The 24,649-nt window shown below is 38.4% G+C and overlaps 1 protein-coding gene across 1 annotated transcript in view; it reads right to left on the reverse strand.

Moving 5' to 3' along the window:
* The window catches only part of LAMA3 (laminin subunit alpha 3), a 115,385-nt gene that overhangs the window by 7,765 nt on the left and 82,971 nt on the right, over positions 1-24,649 (reverse strand). Inside the window, exons 44-67 of the mRNA XM_042836931.1 lie at positions 23,339-23,419; positions 21,827-21,933; positions 18,868-18,918; positions 18,343-18,494; positions 17,744-17,854; positions 17,529-17,640; positions 16,779-16,946; positions 15,460-15,656; positions 13,915-14,031; positions 13,233-13,387; positions 11,985-12,126; positions 11,360-11,459; positions 10,756-10,872; positions 10,493-10,672; positions 9,511-9,653; positions 8,303-8,479; positions 6,223-6,374; positions 5,962-6,124; positions 5,338-5,471; positions 4,736-4,886; positions 3,299-3,418; positions 2,247-2,371; positions 1,822-1,942; positions 535-675 (exon numbers count right to left, since the gene is read on the reverse strand). Coding sequence (XP_042692865.1) covers positions 535-675; positions 1,822-1,942; positions 2,247-2,371; positions 3,299-3,418; positions 4,736-4,886; positions 5,338-5,471; positions 5,962-6,124; positions 6,223-6,374; positions 8,303-8,479; positions 9,511-9,653; positions 10,493-10,672; positions 10,756-10,872; positions 11,360-11,459; positions 11,985-12,126; positions 13,233-13,387; positions 13,915-14,031; positions 15,460-15,656; positions 16,779-16,946; positions 17,529-17,640; positions 17,744-17,854; positions 18,343-18,494; positions 18,868-18,918; positions 21,827-21,933; positions 23,339-23,419 — 3,217 coding nt within the window. The remainder of the gene's footprint in view (positions 1-534; positions 676-1,821; positions 1,943-2,246; positions 2,372-3,298; positions 3,419-4,735; positions 4,887-5,337; positions 5,472-5,961; positions 6,125-6,222; positions 6,375-8,302; positions 8,480-9,510; positions 9,654-10,492; positions 10,673-10,755; positions 10,873-11,359; positions 11,460-11,984; positions 12,127-13,232; positions 13,388-13,914; positions 14,032-15,459; positions 15,657-16,778; positions 16,947-17,528; positions 17,641-17,743; positions 17,855-18,342; positions 18,495-18,867; positions 18,919-21,826; positions 21,934-23,338; positions 23,420-24,649) is intronic.

Genomic DNA, 24,649 nt, shown 5'->3' on the forward strand with positions numbered 1-24,649 from the left:
TGCTTGTTTGAATTGTTTTTACAATACCAGAGGACTCAGTTTTCCTTTTCTTAAATATCAAGTGTGTACTTCCATGTCTTCTTTTTCAGCCAGCAAGAATGGCCTTTCTGCTTGAGCCTTCCTGCATTTTGACAGGTCATGGCCCAAATCAGCCTTTTCCTCTGCATATTTGATCACAGTATCATTTTTGCATGGGCAGAAGGCCAGTTCTACTCAGAATATTTCCAGCCAACTGTATTAGGCAACAGTCACCTTATTGGGATGAGGGTGCTGTGATACAGAATGCTCAAGGTTAAGGATCAGTTACTCATGAAATTAGCTTTGTATGAATGAAGAAATTGCCAGGATGAATTTCTCCAGCCTATGACATGCAAGATGACAGCATCTAGAGATGTTTATACTAGCTATTTCTTGCCTTAAAATATAGGAATCTATGTAAAACTTAGTAGTGATGACAAACTGACATGGTCACAGACAAACGTGACTGATCCAGAAATAAAAATGAACACATTCTAAGCTGAACATGTTTCATACCCATAGATTGTAACTTAAGAGTGTTCCAGTTGATGTCATTGTTCGAAAGCCAAAGCCAACTTGGAAATCTCTGGGAAATGGGAAATTTGCTGCACTCAGGCTCAGTGTGCCCTTCTTGGAAAAAGCTGCAGATCTGACAAGCTGAAAGAGAGAACAATTTCAGTGTTTTTCCTTCCGATCTGAAGAATTGGCAATGGAGGACAACAAAAGCACTACTCAACATAACTGCAAGCAGCTCCAACCTGAACTACGCGCAAGGCAAGCTGCAAGCACAAAATTCCAGTATAGAACAGACAGACTGAATGCATTCCAGTATCATTAGCTCTGATGTGCAAAGCTCTGCAGGGAGATGAGGGCAGCTGAGCATAACACATCGTTCATCTCTACTGTCTGCACTGACAGGGAAGCTTTTTTTTTTTTTTTTTTTTTTTTTAAGTTTTCACATTTGAGAATGCCAAAGTGAGCAGCTGGAGGAATGGTTTGTACACATTGAGCTATGTAGATGATCTAGTATCTGAGGCTATGCGAGTCATAGGACAGATCATTCCTGGGCCTTTTTTTAACAAAATGCTTGTTAATATACAGGAGATATACAGACTCAGAAAGAGAAATAAGGCTAGATCTTCTGCGCAGAGAAATAACCTGTATGGTGATTGTTTAGATTCCACAGAGGGAATGAAAATACTGGGACAGTGCCATTGGAGAAAGAAACCACATAAGGAGCAATAGGTAGAAGCAGACACGTTGATTTTCATTTCTCCAAGCAGCACTGGGTAAGACAACACTGAAAAAGCCACACTGTCTCATTTTAAAAGGAATGTAGCAAAACTCGTGGGTGTACAGGAGATTTCACAACACACATAAGTGGGGCAATTGCTTTTTTTATGTGAGATTGCAGTGGAAGCTTAGCTCTGTCAAGGAGAAAGATTGAGATGTGACTTAATTATAAAGCATAAGCACCTCAGCGAGAAGAAAGATCCTGAGTAGTATTAAGTGACTACATATTCTGGCCCAATCAGTAACAGCAACTGGAGGCCAACAAATGTAAATATGAATTCTTAGTAGTATACAGTATTAAGAGGATGGACTATGTACTGGAGCAAACTATCACAGCAGGAGTGCAGATTCCTTTCTCTTTGTATCTTCACACTACTGTTGGCTTCTTTCTTGGCCATCACATAATAACCAAGGGCAGTTTTTGATTTGAACAAGACAATGCCCAGGTTTTACGGACAAACCAGAATCTATGAACTTTACCAAACATTTTAAAAGAATGCTTTTATTTACCTTCCAGTCATCTGAACATTTCTTGCTGACACCAACAGTCTCATCAAAAACAACAGATGCAGTTTTTGGGTTTTTCACATTCTTCATACAGCCTCGGAACGGAGGTACGGTTATATCAAAGCTGGTTTCAGGGAGTGGGAGGAAAAAGAGTTCAGTAGACTGCTATTTCAAAACAGATACCAGTATAACAACCTGTAAATGCTGGCAATATAAGAAGTAGAAAAATAAAACGAGCAATCTTTATTGCACAAACATACTTCATACTGATCAAACCTGCTCCACAGGGCACACTCAAACTCACCATTAGCCAAAAATCACAGATTATGATTGTGATACATAATACAGAGCACGAAAGAACTTGCCTAAGGAAAGAGTTTAGATGGACTTACCACACAAAGTGCTACAGTCTTTTTATAGCTACTCACCGTTTCCTTAGAGAAGATGGAATGCCACCAAGATAATATTTAGTGAAATCAAAGACTTTAATGTTGGCTGTAATATCAGAGCTGACATAAACAATATTCTTATTTCGGGCAATCAATATTCTAATCTGAAATACGTGAACAATGAGAATTACTTCACTTACCAGGAACAAAATTATTAAGCATATTACATTAGAAGAGCAAGATATAGCAGATTACATTTAAAGAGTAGGACACAATTTTTTTTTTCCTCCTCTTGTTTACTAATGCTCTGAACCAGAATAGCAGCACTAGTTCAAAGGTACTTGGCAAAATTTAGGAACTTAGTCAAAGCAAATACCTACACAAAATGCTTGACTATTCAAATAAGAGGTGAAGTTTATTGTACTTAGATGAGGTGAATTTTTAGGACAAAGTTCCTAAACGTTCAAACATCGCCTTCCACTTGCAGTTGAAGATTCAGGAGCTGCTGCCTCCTGCAAAGGCTGGATCAGTCAGCTGACTGGAGGCAGTTTAGCCCAGAGCAGCATAAACACTTCTTCCAGCAGTCACTGCAGCCTACACTACTTAGTTGGAAATGTAAGAAGGGGAAGAGGGAGAACAAATCAAAATAGCAATCAGAGATTTTAACAATGTCTTTAGGATTTCATGTTAGTAGCTCTACAAAACATCCAGACTAAAGCTAAATAAGTCAGCAACAACACAAAGACTTCGAAAAAGTAACCTCTGTTACTGTTTAGTAACCTCTGAAGAAATACACCTTTATATGGTAAAAAGCATGAACTTAAGTTTTAAAATAATGTTGGTATGTACAATGATCACAGATCTCTTCCCATAAAACAATGTTCTGTCACAAAGGGCTTGATCCTTTGGAAACTGCTTTATTAAAACTAAATTTACTCACAGATAAACATAACAGCAAATAGTGAAGGCTTGCATCCAAACTAATCCTCAACACAAAAACTTCACAACAAATCTTTACAACAGAAGGTTTAGCTTCAAGAAAATTTATATTCCCACAAACAGCAATCAATCAGTTGTTTAAAATGACTTACTTGTTTATACGTCCCATCATTTAAAGTCACATTGTTTTCTATTTCTTTTGGAAGCTCAGAGTCAATTTTGTATCTAAAAACCGGATGGCCATTTTTAATAAGCACACTGATGTACTGATCCTGCAGCAAGAAAAAGCACAAACTGTTCAACATTTCATATTTACGTCAGTGTCACATGAATTATTGTAACGAAGCTGTCTAGCTGATTCAATCTTATTCTGGTTAAAAGCATAAAAGCAAGAACAGTAAAACTTAGAAGACTAATATTGAATGCTTAAAAAAAATCTTAGAAACAGATCTAGTATCAGCTCGAGATGTAGCTGTCAAATCTCCAGAGGACTTTTTCTCATTTCAGAATGTTTACTGATTTTCTTTTTACTTCAACAGAATGGAGATATTACTAAATGATGTCACAGTGATAGTTATCATCCCTATAATACTATTACATGAACAGAATTGCTATTGTTCTTCAGCAATTTTCACAGGTATAAGTGACCGTGGTGTCACCATGTCACTTCCTACATTCTCCCTTAGTTTAGACTTGAGAAAAAAAGCATTTGCACTTCTGGAGGATTTCAGTATTTTGAGACTGGTTTGATTCAAGTTGCACCCTCCATCTGTCACACAAGTCCAAATCCTGTGCACTGCCTATCAGAAGAGCTACTTAGAACAATTTTCAGTTAGCTTTGACAAAGCCAGTATTCAGCAGCAATTGAACACCCAGCAGAATCTACTCATCTGCCATTTGAACAAAGATAACAGTTTCAAGCAACGTTATGGAAGTTACTAGGGCTGCTCTGAAAGTAATGCCTCCTATTTTATGATGATGGCCCACAGCATCAGAGGAAAGCGATGATCCTTCTGGATTTCCTAATACCCAGACATCAACTCTGCTTCATTGCAAGGCTAACTAAGATGAAGGTTCACACCTCCAAAGTCACGCCAGAGAAGATGACAACCTTTCTCCTGCAACACAATAACACCAGGCCTCATACCAGTTTGAAGACTGTGGAGCACATTGCCAAGCTTGGCTGGACTGTCCTACCACACCCACCACATAGTCCTGATTTGGCACCTTCTGACTTCAACCTGTTCAGGCAGATGCAAAATGGACTGCATGGGCAACATTATCCTAGCGACAATGCTGCTGTAGCAGTTGTAAAACAGCGGGTCACCTCCACTGGTCCAGATTTTTATGAGCACAGCACATAGATTCTTGTTCATTGCTGGCATCAGCGCATGTTAAAAAATAGTGTTTCATAGCTGAGAATTTTCTCTACTAAATAGTGTTATTGTGCTCTTCGTAGCTGTTGTAGTTTCCATGGAAGCTTTACTATCAGATCAACCTACATGTAAGTAAATCTAATGTGTCCTCATGTCAGTGAACTTTTAAAAAAACTTCCTAGACCTCTAAACAACACAGAAGCATTTCATTACCTCATTTGCTGCAAAAAACACTATGCCTTCATCTGCAGTAGTCTGAATTGTCTGCTCATAGCGTATTGGTACATTTGCATTTGTTTCTTTAGATGTGACGCTGGCATAACCAGTGCCTTCAAAATAGCTTTGGTCAGACTCTTCTTTGTACCTGTAATAATTCAGTGTCACAGGCGTGAATATACAAGAGTAAAATCTACTACCACATGGACTTACTGTCATTAACATTTTAAAAAAACTGAATTTAAAGCATTTAATGCAGAGCCACTAACAGGGACAGCTGTTAATCCAAGCAAAGAAAAAAAACTTTCCACTGGCTTCTATTAATTTTACATATGATCTTTAGAGAGGAAAAACCTGATTTTAAAATAATTAGTGATTTATTTTATCATTCAAATTGTTAGCCAATGGACTGAGATTGCTGTAGATGTGAATAACTCCAAGTCTGATGATTTCCTCTATGATACGTATTAATGACCAAGACTTAGAAAAAAAAAAAAAAGTCATTCATGTAACTGCAGTTCTTATGCTTCTGGATGTTAAAAGACACAAAAATCTGATAAAGTCACAGAACCATCAATCTGTCTACCTCAGTATCGTACCTTCTGCAGGGTTGCACTTCAGTGGTATTGAGATTAAATGTCCTCTTGAAGTTGTAAAGGCTGATAACATTCTCATTTAAGTTGTCCAATTCAATGCAGCCTTCATAATGAGGATAGTCTAGCTTACGTGGAGGCTGAAAAACAGTGTTATTAAAAAACATGCTGTCAACATCAGCTGACAAAATTTTACGTTGAAATGTGACTGCTAGGACTTATTGCAAGTATTACTAAGACACAGAATGTGTCATTCTAATTTGAAGAAATTATTGTATTATTGTATCTCTGGACATAATAACCAAACCATCTGATAGCACCCCAGGAGCACTGCAGCACAATTTAAAGCAGAATCGTATGAGTGGACTGGGGAGAGTGCTCAGCAGGCTGGCAGGTTTCGTGGTGTCCTTGGAAGAATAAAACCCATCATATTCCCTTCTTTGAGTTCCAGCAAGCTACAAGCCAGGCAGCTTCTGCAAGAAGTAGCATTTCTTTGCACTCACCCTATTCCTGCTGGCATGATCAAACTTTTATAGTCTTTGAAAGATTGCTAATTCTAACCTTTACTTGTAAGAGTAACAGAATGATTAACACGGAAATCTCTTTTAAAGACTGAATGACTCTTTGTACCCTAAAATCCGGTGGGTATCCTCCAACATAGAAGACAACAGTGCTTGGATCAAGATTTAGGAGAGTGTTTCCATCTCCACTGTTTGCAGTCAAAGGCTTTTCAAACACCGGAGAAGTTGACGTTGCTGCTTTGATGTAATTCAGCTTCACATACTGGTAAATTCTAAAACCAAAACAAACAGGCAAAATATCACATCACACTAATAAAAGACATTCCAAGCAAGTTTTGGAAAAGACTGTTGCATGCTATGGATCTTATACCTTTCAAGCTTAACTTGATCCATAATGGCTTCCTCAGTGTCACTTTCCATCACAAGAGGTTCCACAACAACTTCTGCTTCGCGATCTCCCAGGTTATAGACACAAGTGAGATGACCGTCTTTTACTGCCATACCAATATATCCTTTAGAAGCCTAAGAACAGCAAAGCAAATAATCATTAATTAATGACTAATGTTAATGAAGTTAGAATACAACATCCCTTCCTCAGGGACACCATCATACTGTGAATGAGTCACAAAGCAATTCACCCACCCAATGATGAGAATTTTATTAAGTTCACCAGTTTTTTCTGGGAATAATAAATAGTCTGGAGAAAAAGAGACCAGCAGGTTAGTTCATTGCTCTCTACAAATTCCCAAGGAGGGGAAATGGACAAGAAGGTACCAATCTATGATTCTATGAGTCTTTTGTCACTGGTAAGCAATGATAGGATGTGTGGAAATGGCACAAAGCTGTGCCAGGGAACATTCAGACTGGACAATAGGAAAAAAAAAAGTATTTACTGGGAGGATGGACAAACACTGTAACATGCTTTCTCACAAGGCTGTTGATGCCCCATGCCTGTTTGTGTTCAAGTGGTATTTGGATAATATCCTTAATAATATGCTTTAACTTCTGGTTAGCCCTGAAGTGTTCAGGCAGTTGGACTCAATGATCCTTTTGGGCCCCTTCTGTTTTAACTATTTTATTCCATTCTAAATTGTAGTCAGATGTGTTGTGCTAATTTAATGAATGATGCATTGCACTGAGTATGATTATTCGGAGAGAATATTTGGAGAGTACGGTTATAAATTAATTGAAGAGACATGCATGGCTTTTTATGTTTGTAACATAAAAAGCTGTAAAAGTTAAGGTAATTCTCAATTCTAAAACATCTTTCAGCTAAAGCCATGGCATTTACTAAAAATTTAGATGCAACATTCATGAAATAAAATAGGTGCTAGGAACAGCACTCAGTCAACACTCCGTTCCTATTAAGTTGACTTAGAGCCATGGAATCATAGAATGGAGAAGACCTCCAAGATCATCCACAGTCCAACCACCCACTTACCACCAATATTTTCTCATTAAACCATTTTCCTTAGTATCACATTTAACATTTCTTGAAAGCCTCCAGAGATGGTGTCTCAACCACCACCCTTGGCAGCCTGTTCTAGAGAAGAAATTTTTCCTAATGTCCAACCCGAACTTCATCTGGAACAACTTGAGGCCATTCCCTCTAGTTCTACCACTAGTTATGAGGGAGAAGAGGCCTACTCCTATCACACCACAACCTCCTTTCAGGCAGTTGTAGAAAGCAGTAAGGTCTCCCTCCAAGCCTCCTGTTCTCCAGACTGAACAATTACAGTTCCTCCAGCCACTCCTCATGAGACTTGTACTCCAGACCCCTCACAGCTTTGTTGCCCTTCTCTGGATAGGGCATCCTTTTTATGAGGGGATAAAAAGGTGAGAGTCTATATAGCATAACTACTTTTATCAGCTTTCTGTATGTGAATGAGACTCACTAGAGAAACAATTGCAAACAAGAATTGAAAACACGTTGTTAGGAACCTCGTTGCAGGATATTTTTAAAATGATGGTTCCTGAGCAAGCATGAATGCATAAGCAACTCTGTATTATTCTGCATATTCAGAAGAGAAATTAAGAGCTGAAGGGGAACCGACCCTTTTATCGTAACCAGAAGAGAAATTCACAGTCATCTGTGCTACAGTAAGAGCAAAAGAAGTGGGAGTAGGGTCACGTTGTTTGTGCTGACGGCTGCAAACGCTGATAGTTCTGACAAGACTGTATGATGATATTTATGACTGAGAAATAAATTCCAGCAAAATAAATTAACAGCAAAATATCAAAGAGTTGAGCAGTCAATCACTCAGTAAGTTGGCTTGCCAGTGGAGGAATGAACTATTCTTCACAAAATACTTATTCCACCACATGATGGCAATTATTAAAAAAAGGCTATCAGTGGCTATGAACTTCAGTCAAAACAAATTTTCTCCCACCTGTTCCTTAAAGCATGTTGCCTGTTCTAAAAATCAAATTACATTTTAGAATATACCTACATCTTTATTGCCCAGGTACAAGACAAACTTATTTGATGCCCTCTGGGGGGCATCTAATCTTTTCTGAGGTCTTTGGAGAAAAAAAGTAAGTGAAGTATAGGCTTTCAAATCTTCAAGGTTGCTTGGAGGTCGAACCTCTACACCAGAGCTGCCATTGAACCTCATAGGAATAGCAACCTGTTAAGAAAAATAAAATTCAATACTTCAGAAGAACCTATTACTACAGCTTCTACTTATTTCATTATTCAATCCCTAAGTAACCTACCTACTACCAGTCACTAAAGATTTAGACTCTGATCATACCAGACAACATAACTAGGAAACAGAATGGATAATGCCATATTCTGTGTTTTCAAAACTTAACACAGCACTTTTTTTTTTTTTTTTTTTTTTTTAACAAAACAAAAAAACAAGCCTTAACCTCACTTCTGTCAAATAATTGTTACTTTCACTACATGTAATGGACAGGATGTGCCTTGTGGCTCCAAAGAGCAAGCCTATGAATTATTTACATGTCTACATACGTATCTCAGTGCTTCACTTTTCTGGACTTGACTGTCTGTTGGAAATTGTAATGCACCTCTGATAATAATAAATACATATCCTATTACTGCTACTTACATTACAGTCACAAATTCTTCTCATATACTGCATGTTATTCGTGTTTACCTCAGTAATGTTTCTGCTGTCATCTGAGGCCATGCCATCCATTGATACTATAACTACCACAGTTGCTTAAATGGAGAAAGAGCGAGATGCCTATAGCTGATGCCTAAAATGTCAAGGCAGATGGAGATACAAAGGCACAAGGCTGCACGTTTTCTGGAAATGCCAGCGTTCCACTGGCCGCAAATTGGTAGAGATCCCTGCCTCTAAGCCTGCAGAACTGACTCTGCCCCTTGCTGCCAAAGTTACCCTGTTGTAACTGGAAGAAAAATGGTTCTTGAATAAATAAGATCTGAAAATTGATCTGGAAAATTAGACTGTATGAGAAGGATGAAACTGGATGCTATTGCATCCAGCCATTCTTATGTATGAATTACACTTCTCATCAGCATACTAAATTTAACTGCTGGGTTATGCTATTAAATGAAATTTATGTCTGATCCTTCACAAATGTTTTAACAAAACGATTTATTAAGAGGAACAAAAGCACTGCAGTGTCCAAAACACTAAGAACAAGCATGATTGCAGTGTTCAAGACAGACCTTATTTGCAGCATCTCTTGCCTGCTGAATCAGCTCTCTTATGCGGTTTACGTTCTCAGAGATATTGCTTATTGGCATTAGCTGTTGGTTGATACTCTCAATCTTGCTGAACAGATCTGGAAGTTGGTTTGTCAGTTTTTTTACTGTAATGGGAAAAAATCCACATCATTAAGGGTAGAATGGAGAAGGAAAACATATAGAATTATGGGGTATGAATACATAATTGAAAAGCAATAGGGTGATAACAGAACTGTTTTCATTAGGATAATGGAGATAATGATGAGGATAACAAACAACAGAGAGGAATCAGGTCTACGTGCATCCCCCCAAGTAGCATGTCCTTCTGCACTGTTGGAGGGAGAATACCAGCATAAGTGAACTGTTGGTCTGACCTAGTAGGGCACATGTCACAGAATTCTTTGCTTCAAGGACACACTGCTGGCTCACATCCAACTTGCTGGATCCCCTGGTCCTTTTCTGCAGAGCTGATTTCTAGCTGGGGGGCTCCCAGCATGTCCTGGTGCCTGGCGTTCTTCCTCACCAGGTACACGACTTTCCTCTTCCTTTTTCTGAACAGCATGAAAATCCTGTCAGCCCATTTCTCCAGCCTGTAGAACCACTGCCTCTGGATGGCAGCACAATTCCTCTGGCATTGTGGAGTAATGCTACTCCTCCCAGTTTTGTGTCATTGGTAAAATTATTGAGGGTACATTTTACTCCACCATTCAGGTCATTCATGTTAAGCAGTGTTGGAACCAGTATGGACCTCTAGGTACACCACTGATAACAGGCCTCCAAGCCTTCTGAAATGAGCCATGATATTACCTTTTAACACAGACTAATTCTCCTTCTGCAGTGCTTGCTCCTTCTGACTGGCAGTGGAGGAAGTTCACAATACTGGCTTAGATTAGACAGCCAACTTTTAGATGATTAGCAGAGACTAAGCACATAGCAAGAATCCACAATAGAAAACAACACCAACCTGAATTGTTTGCTTCTGTCAATGCTTTGTTGAAGCCAGCACTCTGCGTGCTTCCATAGGTACCCTTCAGTTTTTCCACATCTTCCTGAATTGGGAGCAGTTCATCCAGTACATTAGTTGTCACGTCCTTGGCACTTTTTACCATGTTCTTTGCACTGGTGATGATGCTGTCAATGTCATCTGAAAGGCACAAAAATGCATGTGTAGATTCTTACAGTAACTGGTGAAAGAGGCAAAAGAGAAGTGATGAGTAAGTAACTGACCTCTGTTTATCCCATTAAGATTATTTTGAAGAGTAACAAGATCAATCTGTAGTGTGTTCTTCTTTCCATCAGTGACTCCAAGTCTTTGCTTTATATCTTCAAGGGTTGGACCAATAGCTGCAAAACAGTGAAGGTCCTTTATGAACATTATACAGAAATATCACCTCTCTGTTGGCTGAGTTGTGTGGCTTGAATGCACTGCAAAACATTTGCGCAGGTCTACGGATTTGCTGGGCCTGAGTGCTGCAAAGGAATATAGATAGCACAGTAAAGGTGTGAAATTCACTTTCTTATCTTTTTATTTTAGAAATAACCATCACGATGTGTCCCGCAGTAATGGAACTATCCTCTTCTGATAAAATACATGCTACAGAGCTTTGTGGAACTGTGAAGATTTGTGATTCAATGAAAGTTTCTGATGTTGACCCATCACGCTGGAGGTATTTAAAAGATATGTAGATGTGGTACTTCGGGATGTGATTTAATGGTAGAATTACCAGTGTCGTGTTGATGGTTGGACCTGGTGATCTTAGAGGTCTTTTCCAACCTAAATGATTCTGTGAGTCTATGATAACGTTTCTATTCTCACTTTATTTCTCAGTACCTTTCAATGTCCTTTCAGTATCCTGTGCTTGATTCAAGAGCGTACTGCTCTCAGCTTTCAACTTTGCAGCTTTTCCTGATAGGTCTTCTCTCTTCACAGTCTGGTCATAGAAGCATAGGATTGTAAGACTGCTTTAATAATTATTCTGACATTCAAAAAGTAAAAGAGAAAGCCCAATCCAGTTTTATAAAAACAGCTATAGAAGGACAGTGATTTTATACAAAGAATAATACCTTAAAAACCTATTAGCTGTTACATGCTAATCCTCTGCTGAAGAGCTTATGGATATTACTAGTGCAAAGTAAAAGAGAATAGCTGAAAGAGCTCTCAGTGATCACTGGGTTTGCCTCATTCATCACTCTGTTTTGCACTGAAATGGACAAGAAGCATTCAGATGGACAGCCTCATCAGAAAGGCAGTAATAAGTCTGAATTGTGCTGAAGCAAGGCAAATACATGAATGTGAAGAATAGCAGCTTCCCCAAATAATGGCCACAAATCAATACAACATACCAAGACACAGAGGACTTCAATTTTGGTGCTTCTCAGAGAGTAAAAAAACAAAACAAGCAAGCAAACAAACAACACTTATTGTACCATCATTTTAGCTGCTTGTAGGTACTTACTGACAAAGCTGAGTCAGCTGCACTCCCAGCTTTGTTGGCTGCTTCCTCTGCAGCTTTGATGGCATTAATAATATTGTCATAGGCAGTAGAAGCTTCCACAGCACAGCCTACCAGCTCATCCTTCTTGGCATTGTTCTTTATTCTGTGGGGAAAAGAGTGAAAAAATGTACCCTTCTGCAAAGACTGTGGACTATGAGAAGAGACCTGAACCAAGTATTTTCTAATTAATGCTAATACAGGAAACATTTTTCATTTAGAACTTTGATTAAAAGTAGAAAATTTCAATATACAAAATGATTCTTCAGAACTTGGAAGAGTTCAAGTACTTGGAAAAATACGACTGTAGGCCTCCAAACAGTCTTTAACTGATTTGGATGGGGAATATTCCCCAGGGCACAAGGCCAATAAGCCTCCTTCATTGAAGCTTCCCAAATACAGGTCAGCTCAGAGGAGTTTAGAGACCAGTGGCTTCCAGATGATCTCGGGCTGCTCCAGCACTCTACAGAAGTGGTAGATGACACACACAATGGAACAGCTTCAAGATCACTTGTGTTTTTGCCAAAGAAACAGTGCATGAGCTCTGGAGCCGGAAACAACAGACAATTCTAATTGGTGTGATGACAAAATGCAAACAACTTGCACAGAAAAAAAAAAATTAGGATTTTACTTTCTTTCATTTTGTCCTGATATACTGTGATACAGATATACTGTGAAAGGCCTCCAAAACCTCATTCATATTTCCAACAAAAAGTACAAGTAAAGGAGAAATAACAGATTCATATCAGATTTCTCTTTTTTTTTTTTTTTTCCTCATATTGCCTTTCCAGAAGATTCCTTGAAGGATGAGAAAACTATAGGATTATTTTCCTCAGTAAATCTAAAAAGGCATATCTTACAGTTATTTACCCCAATTCAATGACATCATAAAGGCATCCCTGACTGCAGATACAGGAATTAACATCATAAAAAAATATACCATAAGCACTTATCTGCTCTCTACCTGAGGACAATCTCTCTTGTTAATAAATAGTTAGTACAGTAAAATGGAGCTGTATTTCCTGTGATTAGGAAAAGTACAGGATGACTCGGGTTTGGGATGAAAAGAAAACATCTCTGCAGAAGCAGAAAAAAATGACTTTTTTTCCTAACTTTGCAAATGGTCATTAAAGCAAGTGAAGTTACACACAAAGCTTTGCAACTGTGAACACTGTGTACAGAATTGTCTCATTTACAGGAACAGTAACATACTCTTCCAGTTGTTTTGCCAGCTCTTGCAAAGATTTGGCATGTTCCTCAGCCCTCACCACCAAAGGTTCTTTGCTTGCTGATAAGGAGCTATTCGTGAGCTTTCCATTCATATCCTTCCTTGCTCCATCAAGCTGAGCAGACAAGCTTTCATATTCCTACACATTTATAAAGAAAAAAATAAATTTATCATCATCAGTGGTATGTAAGTCTCACCCCTGAGAAGACTAAGGAGAAAAATAACCCTTCCCATACTCTGGAATTTGTTGGAAACAACTGCTAGTCATTACATTATCTTTTTAATAAAATGGATACCGAAGCACAAAAACTGCTGTTCTAAGTCAGAGGCCTAGCATATTGCCCAGGTGGAAGCAATTGCCTAGAAAGAAATACAGGAACAGCACAATCACTTCTGGTATTTCTCAAGAACATTCTCTCAAATTTCTGATATCCACAGCTCAGGGTCTACCTCAGACACACATAACAACCCTTAACTGCTCTTCCAAACATTTATGCAGGCAGGGATTCTCTGTATAGAATGTGCTGAGATCACTGCTGGTTTTTTATTTTGTTGGGTTTTTTTAATATACAAGGCTCACGTCCTCGCCACTGAGCTCAGCTGCATATTAAAGTGTCAGCAAAGTATTGGATTTTTTAAATCTTAACCTAAACAGGTTAACAATACCTCTTTGCTCTTCAGCAGTAATCCAAGCGTACTGTCAGCTTGTGTCAGGGAAGTCTGGGCAGAGCTCAAAATATCCAAGATGCTGTTCTGTTGTTCATTTGTCTCATCAATTCGTTTCTGGGGAAAAATAAATGGTTGAATATCGGATGATTGGGTTATAATTAAGAAGCAGGAAAATCACATCTGTGAGTACATCAGGACACACAAATCTCCTAGAGCATAACAGAGGTTTTTTTCCCAAAGATGCTACTGCTGTGTTTATCTGTAGTGTCTAGGATCTAATCCATGGATTAGAATAGTGACAGAAATTGGGAGTTTGCAGTGGTATAGCACATAGCTCACCAAGACAGCTGAGCAAGAGACCACAGTAGTTCAGTTATTATTGCTCAGACGAGATAGAAGCAGTATGTGTCAGCCTAGATCAACAGTCAGGGAAGACCATTTAAGGGTTTGTCCTTGCAAACCTGGAATCTTTAAATACACCTCCCAAGTGACAAATCTGATCTTTTCTGCTCTCTGAAAGGCAGAAACAAGATCTTTAAGTCATCCCTTCATCTGTGGATGTCGCTAAAAAGGAAGCGTGAACCCTCCCCGTTTTACTTTCTTGATGGGAAGACAAATGGAAGTCCTTGGTCTAGAACAGTAATTGTGACAATTTACAGAGTAGCTCTAGGGTAATGGCACAGCATTACACACAACTAGACAAGAGGTATTGCAGGTAAGGATATTAAACTCTCCTCAGTTGTGTTTCTGTCATTGTAAAAAGTCTCTCTCTAACAGAGAAGTGTAGCAGCAGATTTATGACATGAACAGATGCATCCATCTTTTCAGACAACTGTGCACACTCAGCCAACACGTGCATTGTATAGTCCATGCATATAAAGGTGCAGTTCAACATTTAAGGAACAGTTGAACATAGAAATTATTTTGCTCGAGCAGTGTTAGCAAACTGGCTAGACATGAGTGTTACAAAACAGCGACACTTCAGCAAAAAAACAATTTGCTGAAAAGAATGCATCCTGAAGCACACTCATCTCTCTTTTACTATCAGCTTGAAAGAAATCAAGTAGAGTTCAGGAATGGAAGCATTGTCACATTTCTCATCAGACTTCAAAAGCAGTTCTGTGGACTATTAATCTCAAATAATTTAACAGTATTGGACATATTTTCCTCATCTTTTACAGCTTTTGTAGCCAATTACATCAAGAAACTTACTATGGGATGTGTATCAGAACCAGCGATTTGATCTACAATAGGAAGCAAAAGCAGTGGCAACTAAAGAATAATGGTCAAGCAGAGACACTTTTTGCCCTCTCATCAGAAATGCATCCTTATCACCCTGTTCTCATTACATCAAAAGGTCGCAAGTGGGAGCAGACTCCATTTATACCTGGTCATACACGCATACATCAAAAGATAAAAAGAGATCTTGGGAAAATAAGTCTAAAGAATTAGTGTTACTTGGCTTTGCACAGTCAAATGTGGCAATAAAAAGTAGTTTTATCTCCTGAAACTTAACTTTATTCTCTCAAACCCCAGCAGTACCTTAATGTCTTCCAATAGAACTCCATTTTCTCTGTTTAAGTTCTCAGCTTGTTTGGTTTGTCCTGTTGCTTCATTCAGAGCTTCACGAAGATCATTAAGTTTGGAATCATATTCATTCAATGAATCCCTCATAATTTTAACAAGTCCATGATTTTCTTGGTGGTACTTCTGCAGTTCATTCTTAACACGTGCCAGTACTGAATTATCAGGACCAGAAAGAAAAGCTTTGTTCAGAGAAGAAGGGAACTGGAACAAACCACCTTTAGAAAGGTCTGACATATAGGGTTAAAAAAAACCTAAGGGTTGCAGAAATTACAGAACATCCTTTGCAGTACTAGATCCGGTGTTACTGTAGCAGAGATACTATTCAGCATCTCACTGGATTAAATTTGCTCACAAATTTGCTGCTGCAGACACAGAGCACAGATCAGTGTTTATTTGGCTATTTCTAAATTAAATAAGGATGAAGTTAATCTTCTGCAAATACTGAATTGTTTCATCACCAATTTCACCTGCAGTGTAGACGTCTACATTTGAGCTAGACATCAAAGCTTCCTCTGTAATCAGCTCAGATTCAGGCATGTTTCACAGAAAGCAGAAACATGAAATAGATCAAATGAATCACACTTTCAAGAGCGTCCATTTCAATGCCTACATGTTAGGATACAGAATAGTTACTGATGGGAAGGTATCAAAGTTCAGAGTTAGGGGAAATTAATATCAATCACGTCTTTCACATTTCTCAACTACAGTGCTTGTTAGGAGATAAGCCTGTGACTGTGCTGACCTCACTGTTATTAATATAAGGTTTATGAATGTCCCAGCCAACTACATATGGAGAACATAAAATGGACTACAACTAGTTAATGAGAGAACAGAAAACAGAAAACATAAAACTAGCCCAACCATCCTTGTACGATCTGACCCATGTACTACTCTAAGAGCTTCTTAACATCTGTTGTTAAATTACAAGTGTGATTTCTCTGTAACAACCTCATATGCTGTATCATATATATTATAATGCACAGAAGCACTGGCTAACTATGTATAATTGGCCACATCTTTACTGAGATTCATTTTATTATTAGAGGGCTCTACTGGGTTTCTTCCCCATCTCAAATCAGTTTATTACTAACAAAGTAAGAAAGCCTTTAAATCTCCTCCAGAACTACTGCTTTCATTTTGGCTAACTGCTACAAGTCCCAGCAATACACTGCAAATTGTCTCTCTCTGTATTCTTCATCGCAAACAGCCAGCAATGCTTCAGGTTTAAAATTGATCTTTCTAGAGAGCACGAAGCTTAAAGAACAAGCCCTTACACAGCCGAGCTTCTGTTCTCTCCTTCTCTGCATCTGTTTGCAGTTGGCCAAAGTTGCGATTTCGCATCTCTCTCATCATTCTTTGAGCTTCAGCCAGTTCTTTGGCAGCATCACCCAAGGGCAAATTGTTACCTTCTGAGTTCGTACCAGCTATTTGTTCCAAGAGCACTGAATTAAAAAAAAAAAAAAAAAAAAAAAAAAGCAATGTCAAATTCAAACAGAGAATGCACCATGCAGAACATTCAAATGACGGGCTGGTCTCTTTTCCAAAAAGACATGCCTATTCCTGAATCCTTTAATGAAGTAGATCAGAAAGGATTTTGCACTAACTGCACTAAGCTAAAAAGTATCCGTGTTACCAAGACAACATCAGCCATGAAGTTTTTTCCTGAATGACCAAATTCAGCAATTATGTTAAGCTTCTAATTTAGGAAAGCCTATAATAGCAACAGAGATGGAAATAAAGCTGAAGTTAGGATTGTCAATTAAGTGCCTTAGATTTCCCACTGGTAAAGTTTCTTTGTACCTATTCACTCAAAAGGAAAGGCAGGCTCCCAAGTTAGCATAATGTATTAGATTCTTAATAATAAGAGTGAATTCTGCAGCTAGGTCTAACTTGTCATTTCTTAAAAAACAAACAAACAAAAAAAACCCTAACTACTCCCATGCGTAATTAAGAATATTGTTTTAACTAATGAACTCGATGATCTAATGAACTAATGAAACAAAACCTATTATTACTATTTTTACCTTGTATATTATTGACAACTATTTGTATTCTTGAAACCAAATCCTTTCCTTTTTGATGAGTTTGTCCAAAATTATTTAAGAGTATCTCAGCTGCTTTATAGTTCATTTCAGCCTAGCAAAGGAAAAAAAAATAATTCAAAAATATGTGGAGATATTTAGCTAATAATATATAGTCAAGAGGTGCACATGTTTAAATTAATATGTCAATCACCTACCTTTTCCTGGAGAGCATTTACATCATGATTTAGCTTACTGAATTCTTTCTCCAATTCATCTGCCTTTGAGCCCTGGTTATGTAAAACAGAACGGTAATTGTTCAGTAAGACCTGAAAAGAAATCAAAAAAACAAAATCCAGTGAATCACCAAGACACAGGAGATAACGAGTGATTATCAAACCTGACCAACTGTTGCCCAAAAACTGGGCTTTTCCTTCTGTGAGGTCAGCAACCACTGTTCTGACTGAAGAAAATTCCTTAAGGATGAATTTTGGTATTGGAAATTTGAATTCAGGGTTGTTTTATTTTCTTGGTCACACAGAGGCATGAAGTGCCAGAAGAAAAGACCTACAGGAAAACCTCAGAGATATAGCTGCCAAGGCCAGCAGGCCTTGTGATGCTGGGTCCCTTAGAGAGCTCTGTGCTGAACTAATAACCCTCTTCCCATAGGTGAAACCCAGTGCTGTCAGAGTCCAGAATTTGAAATCCAAAGTTAATGTGTGTTTCCCTACAAGCCCATAAAAAGATGGCATGAATTCCTACGTTCAACTCTTATCTGTTTTCATCTGAATCAACTTTTCAGTTTGCTTTACAGTACCTTTAAGTCTTTGATGCGTATTTCCAACTGTCTCATCTGCTCTAGTGTGTTGGCATCAGCACGAACATTTTGCAGCTGGGACTTAATCAGCTGAAGTTCATCACCTATTGTGCTCAGATCCTTCAGCAATGTAATTACACAGCTATCGCAAGCTAAAGGGAGCATAAGCAGAGGAAAACAATACATACATTTTGTGCAGAGAACTTTTCACTGAACACATTAACAACTGAGATGCAATAGAAATTTGATGCCTGTCACCCTCTCTAAATAACGCAGGCAACAACAAATCCCACTGTATTAAGGAGAGTACCAAATCCAGAAATGAAGAGAAAGAAGGCACCCTGTACATCTGGCTAGCTGAATTCTGTCATCATTTTTGGCCAATTGTTTGGCTGAATCTTTGCTTTTAAAACATTCATTACAGAACACCACCATTTCTTTTTCAACTTTGTCACTCTTGAAAGAGTCACCAGCATGTAGTCAAAAACAGCAGACATCTTTGTGCAATTCTGTGTTGTTACTTACAGTCACAGTCTTCATTGGGATCCACATCTTTTGGTTCATTATTGAAACATTCTGGAATCCAAAGACAATCACCAGTTACCAAAGCTTTCTACTACTGACTGCATTTTTAACCCTCATTTTTTTCATCTGGCAGATACTAAAAACACTGTGCTCTCCTTTTATAAATCCATGTCCATTATGCAAGATCTAGAATGTCTATAAGGCTTGAGCATGCTGAAAAATTCAGCTCTTACCTATGCTTTGATGAGATCAACATCTTTTTTATCCTTCAAAAGGAAACTGACTGTAAGCCCGTAGATATGCAACTTCTATGAAAGCAGAATCTCTCATATCATTTGCACTGAGTGTATTCCTAGAATTTGCCTAGAGTAATAATACTGTGGCAGGAGCCAAGACTATACTGCCTATTAGTTAAAGCATTTTACACGAGACGTAGGTGCGAAACAGTTATCTACTCTAACATCCACATCCAAACCACAAATCTTAATTCCCACAAGGATGTCTTACCCTTTAGATGCTGAGAAACATTTATAGCCTTCTTTCATATGTGTTCCAGCTTGCTTGTTTAAGGGATTAATCAGCCTTGAATGAAATCCAGACTATGTATGGAAGGAGGCACTATACATTGTACTTAAGCATGGTGCTTGGGCCATAGGTATAAGTAGTGCGCAACGGACATTGCCCTCATTGCCCTTCCCAACAGGCTAGCACAAGCAATTATATGTTCAGTGTACTGTTCGGCTTGCTTGTTTTACAAATCCCATTATGAGAAGCTTGATACTTTCCAGGTGTATGTACAATCATAAGCCAGGATTCTAACTTCTAGGAGGCAGGATTGGAAAGTGCTTGTAAAAGTGCCTTTATATAGGATGGGAATCTCCCTGTCTTGATGTGCAAGCTCCCTTTACAGATCTGGTCCTACTGGCTACTGCAAAACTGCTTGTACTGCCAACTCCTGTTGAAAACAAGAAGGGCTGTGCGCATCTTTTACTCTGAATTAAAAGGATGCACTTGGCATAGGCTGCTGTTGCCAAGAGTCAACAACAGCTTTTAACTGTGAGAGGATACAGTGATAAAATGGAATGTGAAATTTAACAGCAGCATGGAACAGCCTGGAACAAAATGCCTTGCTGTGCCATTTCCTTTGGCACTTTCACATTAAGTCATCAGAAAGTTAAACAGTATGAGTACTGAGTGCTGCTGCCAGAAGAAAACAAGTCACAAAGAATGTATTTTTAAGAGAAGGAAGGAGATTATTCTAAATGCAAATACATATGTGGTTCCGCTGCTGTATAATTCAGGCTTACACAAGATACATTTCAGCTGTCACCATGAAGTACCAATTAAATAAAACTATTATTACAGCTCGTGAACAAACAACATCAGCCAAGAAATGATAAAATAGATCTGGCCAAGTGCCGAACATCACACACATGGAAGCCTGCTAGAACTTGCCGTGCTGATGAACACAGAGGGTTTTATTGCTAACGTGGAGAAAGAGATGGCTGTCTCCATCTGATCAAACTGAAAAGAAACTTGCTTGTTGAATTTTGCCCTACGGATCAGTTTGTCCTTGCAAACTCCTGCTTCGAGAAGAATGGAATGAGAAAACATCAAACGCCGCTTGGATCTGTTCCACATGAAGTATAAAAATAATGAAGATTTATTACTTCAATGAAATACAAAATGAGAACTACCTATTGAAAAAATTGCACCAGGTGCCAACAGCAGTTCACATCACTGTTTTCCTAATTTCCGTGACCAGAGAAAATGAAGGTGATCCTTGAAGTCACTGTAATGCAATATGAACGGTAGCGCAGAGAAATGAATAATGTGCAAACATGAAGAGTTATTAGTTTGGCATGTCACTAAACACACCAGAAAGAAAAGATGCATCTGTGGAAAGAAAAGCATAACTTTGAAGAGAAAAAAAACTTGGGGGAATCAAGGCTCTTTTCAAGTGCAGTGACTTGTGTGTTTCTAAATATAAACCAGTATCTTATCTAAGGAGACTGAGGTGAATTGAGGTAAAGCCAGTCTAAGGAATGCAGGATAGAGCCTTTTACTTCAGAACTGTAATCTATAAAGCAGGTATAATAATATAGTTCTGGCATTATATTCTTTTAAGAGCTTATTATTAGTGGAGTGTGACATACTACTGACACTGGAAATACCAAGGATGTCTCGGATTGCATACAGGTGTATAGCAGGATTTATAAAACAGCCCTTGTAAGATGTTTGACTCTCATTGTTAACACAGTTAGCTTGGATACCTAAGATGGCAGTGTCTGATGCAGACTCTGAAGATATCACTAATCTGTCCCAGATACATTTAAAAAAGACATATTGAATGTTTGTAAGATTTGTTTCATAAGCTCATAATAGACTGGCAAGATATGACTTGAGTATGTCAAAAGAGGAATCCTAATGAATCCAAATACGTGACTGTGAAGCATAAGAGCAAAATACAATCAATATTACTTACGAAGGGAAATATATGATAAAATGGTTTGCAAGGATGAACTCAATGACTCAGAACAATCTTTATGTCACAGAATCACAGAATTGTAGGGGTTGGGAGGGACCTCCAGAGATCATCGAGTCCAACCCCCCTGCCAAAGCAGGTTCCCTACAGCAGGTCGCACAGGTAGGCATCCAGGCAGGTCTTGAACATCTCCAGAGAAGGAGACTCCACCACCTCCCTGGGCAGCCTGTTCCAGTGCTCCGTCACCTCACTGTAAAGAAGTTCTTGCGCACATTTGTGCGGAACTTCCTGTGCTGCAGTTTCCAGCCGTATGTTGCTCTGCTTTTATGTTTTAGGAAATCTTCTGTTTTGTTAAAAACGATTTACATTTATTCTATGTTGAGATCTCTTTTTCCATTCAACTTAATTACCTTCCCTCTTTGCTTCTCTGAGAGAAATCAACATTACCTTCCACATCCATAGACCCTTACATACCTCCAGTCAGGTGGTCGCAGCTAGCCAGCTGTCCATTGTTGTTACAATTACATTTCTGACAGTAGCCTCCATATTTTTGTGGATTTCCAAAATATCCTGGAGCACAGCTAGATAAAGAGGGACATTTTTTTTTCCCCATTAAATATTTGAACCCACTTTTGTCAAATACACTTTCATTGGACAAAAATAAACAAGTCTTTCCCTTGAAGAAACTGTCAGGAACTTTGATTTCACACCTTGACTTACACAAAACGAAGGTATTTTTCCTTTTCAGTATCCACTGCCATATGTTAAAAATCTCTTTTCTAGTACTGCAGAAATTTTTCTAAAAATAAAAACTCCCACAATACTCATATAAGAATAATTCATCTCATGTGTAAAAATACAATGCACATAGATACGTACATAATGAGAGAATTTTACAGTATCTAACTGGGATAACAACACCATTTTGATCTGTGATCCCACCAGAAATCAAATATCAACTAGAGTCATACTGCAAATATGCATTGAGTTTTCAAACATCAGTGGTACTGAACATTACCATCCATCTCTTGGGTGATAGCTCCTTTTGCCATCTGTCAGCAAAACAGTCTGTGTGAGTGCTCCCTGAATATGTTATGGGTTAAATGTATTGTCTGGTCTTGCTAGCTAGTATTCCTCAAAGTATCTCTGCTGTAAGATCAAGAGGAGTAAGTAACATGTAAATCAAGAGACCATGATAAGGAGCTGAGTTATGGCTAGATCTGGAAGAGAAAATTTATAACCTACAGTTTAGATGTCAAATGTAACAGTCTTGAAGTACAAGATAATGTGCTACTGGTGGTATTGTCTCCAGGAGAGACATCAGGACTCACTGGCCTCAAGTTTCCAAATCAGACAGCTCTGTTATGCTGAAAATCCTCTTGGACGTGAAACTCACTAGAATTGTTTCCTCTTCCTGCTATAAACTGCTGTACATGCCATATATATAAAATCCTGCTAGAATAGCTGGACCTCTTCTGCTTTGTCAAACTGTTGTAGCATTCCAGCAAAAGAGACGGCTTCGGTACTGTGTTTGTGCACTGCAGCTGGGAAGTGCACCAAAATGGGTTGGGGTGAAGGGTATGGTGTTAAGTGTTACATAGTTGCTACTGGTAACAAATTAAGAACACTGAAGCACCATAAAGTATGCTGGAAGAAATGGGAAATGGTTTTCAATTGTAACAAGGACAAATTAAGTGGGAGCTGTTACAATCAGACAGTCAGAAGACAAGGCAACACTCAGGGCACTTCAGCAAGAGGCTGACACTTCTCTTTTTGGTAAAAATTGTGTATTCACTAAACAGTCTTTGGAGAATGGTTTTCTTAAGGGAGTGTTGGGTTATACCTACAATTACACAACAGGACCACACTATAGAAGCTGTTCATACATATATATATATTTCTTAAGTGTTTTCATATTACGTACATTCATACAACGATATATAATGCAGACCTCCTTTTATTGGTCTTGAGAATCAAGTCACTTACCGTTCACAACGAACTCCAGTATAGCCTTCTTTGCAGAGACACTGAATTTCTTCACCATTTGCCACACAGCCAGTTGCAAACCTGTGAGAAGAAACCAAAATATTTTTGTGAAAGCACAAACAGATTTTACAGTCCAGAGGCTAAAAATAAATGTTTTTGTGATTAAATGTTTTTCATTCCATCAGCTAATTAAATCATCAATACATCACAGAATCATAGAATCATTTGTGTCGGAAAGGGCTTTAATGGTCATCCAGTCCAACTCTCCTGCAATGAACAGGGACACCTACAGCTAGAATGGAGCCTCATCCAGCCTGACCTTTAATGTCTTCAGGGATGGGGCACCCACCAAGTCACAGGGCAACCCATTCCAGTATTTCCCTACTCTTACCATAAAAAAACCTTTTTCCTCATATTCAGTCTAAATGCCTCCTCTTCATGTTTGAAGACATTTCTCCAAATAAATTGATTTGACTATTTCTTTGAATTCTTTCCTTTGTTTCCTTGAAATTCTATCCCTGGACCAAAAACCAATGATTTCCTGGCCCTCTGAGCTGGGTATTATAGCTCACTACCCAAAGCAATGCCTAAAGTAAACCTTAATAATGATGTTGCAAAATAAAACAACTCTACGCAGCTATTTTATCGTACCAGGCAAGAATCAATACCCTGTGCTGAACAAAGTCTCTTCCTGTTCAGATAGCTTTTTTGCTTTTTTTAATGGATTGAAAAATTAGAGGTTACTTCTATGTATCTTCTTTTTTTTTTTTTTTTTTTTTTTTTTTTTTTTTTAACTTAGGCAGAATAGAGTTGCACACCAATTTGGGAAGTATTTCTGATAACATGAAAATTTCTATCTGTTCTTCTGTTCTTTCTGGAAGACTTGATTAGATTCAAATTATTCTTGAGGAAAATACTTGGCCAGTGTTTGGTAAGGAGAAGGCAGGAGGTGAAGAGGGGATAAGGCACGTTTGCTACTTTCAATTTTTAACTTACTAACAGTTGCATAAAGCAACTGCAGTAATGCCAGGTGGAGTGCATTTTTTACATAATAAATGTTCTTTATCACTTTAATGTGCATCTATAAAGTTATTGCAGGTTTCATGGCCTCTTCAGATATTTCAACACTCTTAAGCCAAAAGATGAGTGAAAATATGTTCTTTCAGCCTCAGGCAAGCACCTGCAGAAGAGGCCAATGCTGTCAAAAACAGATGTACTGAAGAGTTCTCTGATAAACAAAAAAGCTGACTATTGTCTGCTAGCATAGATCTATTACTTATGGCTACCTGGTGTGTGTTTTCTATCTTCTGT

Source organism: Centrocercus urophasianus, unplaced genomic scaffold, assembly GCF_019232065.1.
Source record: "Centrocercus urophasianus isolate 14NV4802_14NV808 unplaced genomic scaffold, USGS_Curo_1.0 seq_11, whole genome shotgun sequence".
NCBI lineage: Eukaryota > Metazoa > Chordata > Aves > Galliformes > Phasianidae > Centrocercus > Centrocercus urophasianus.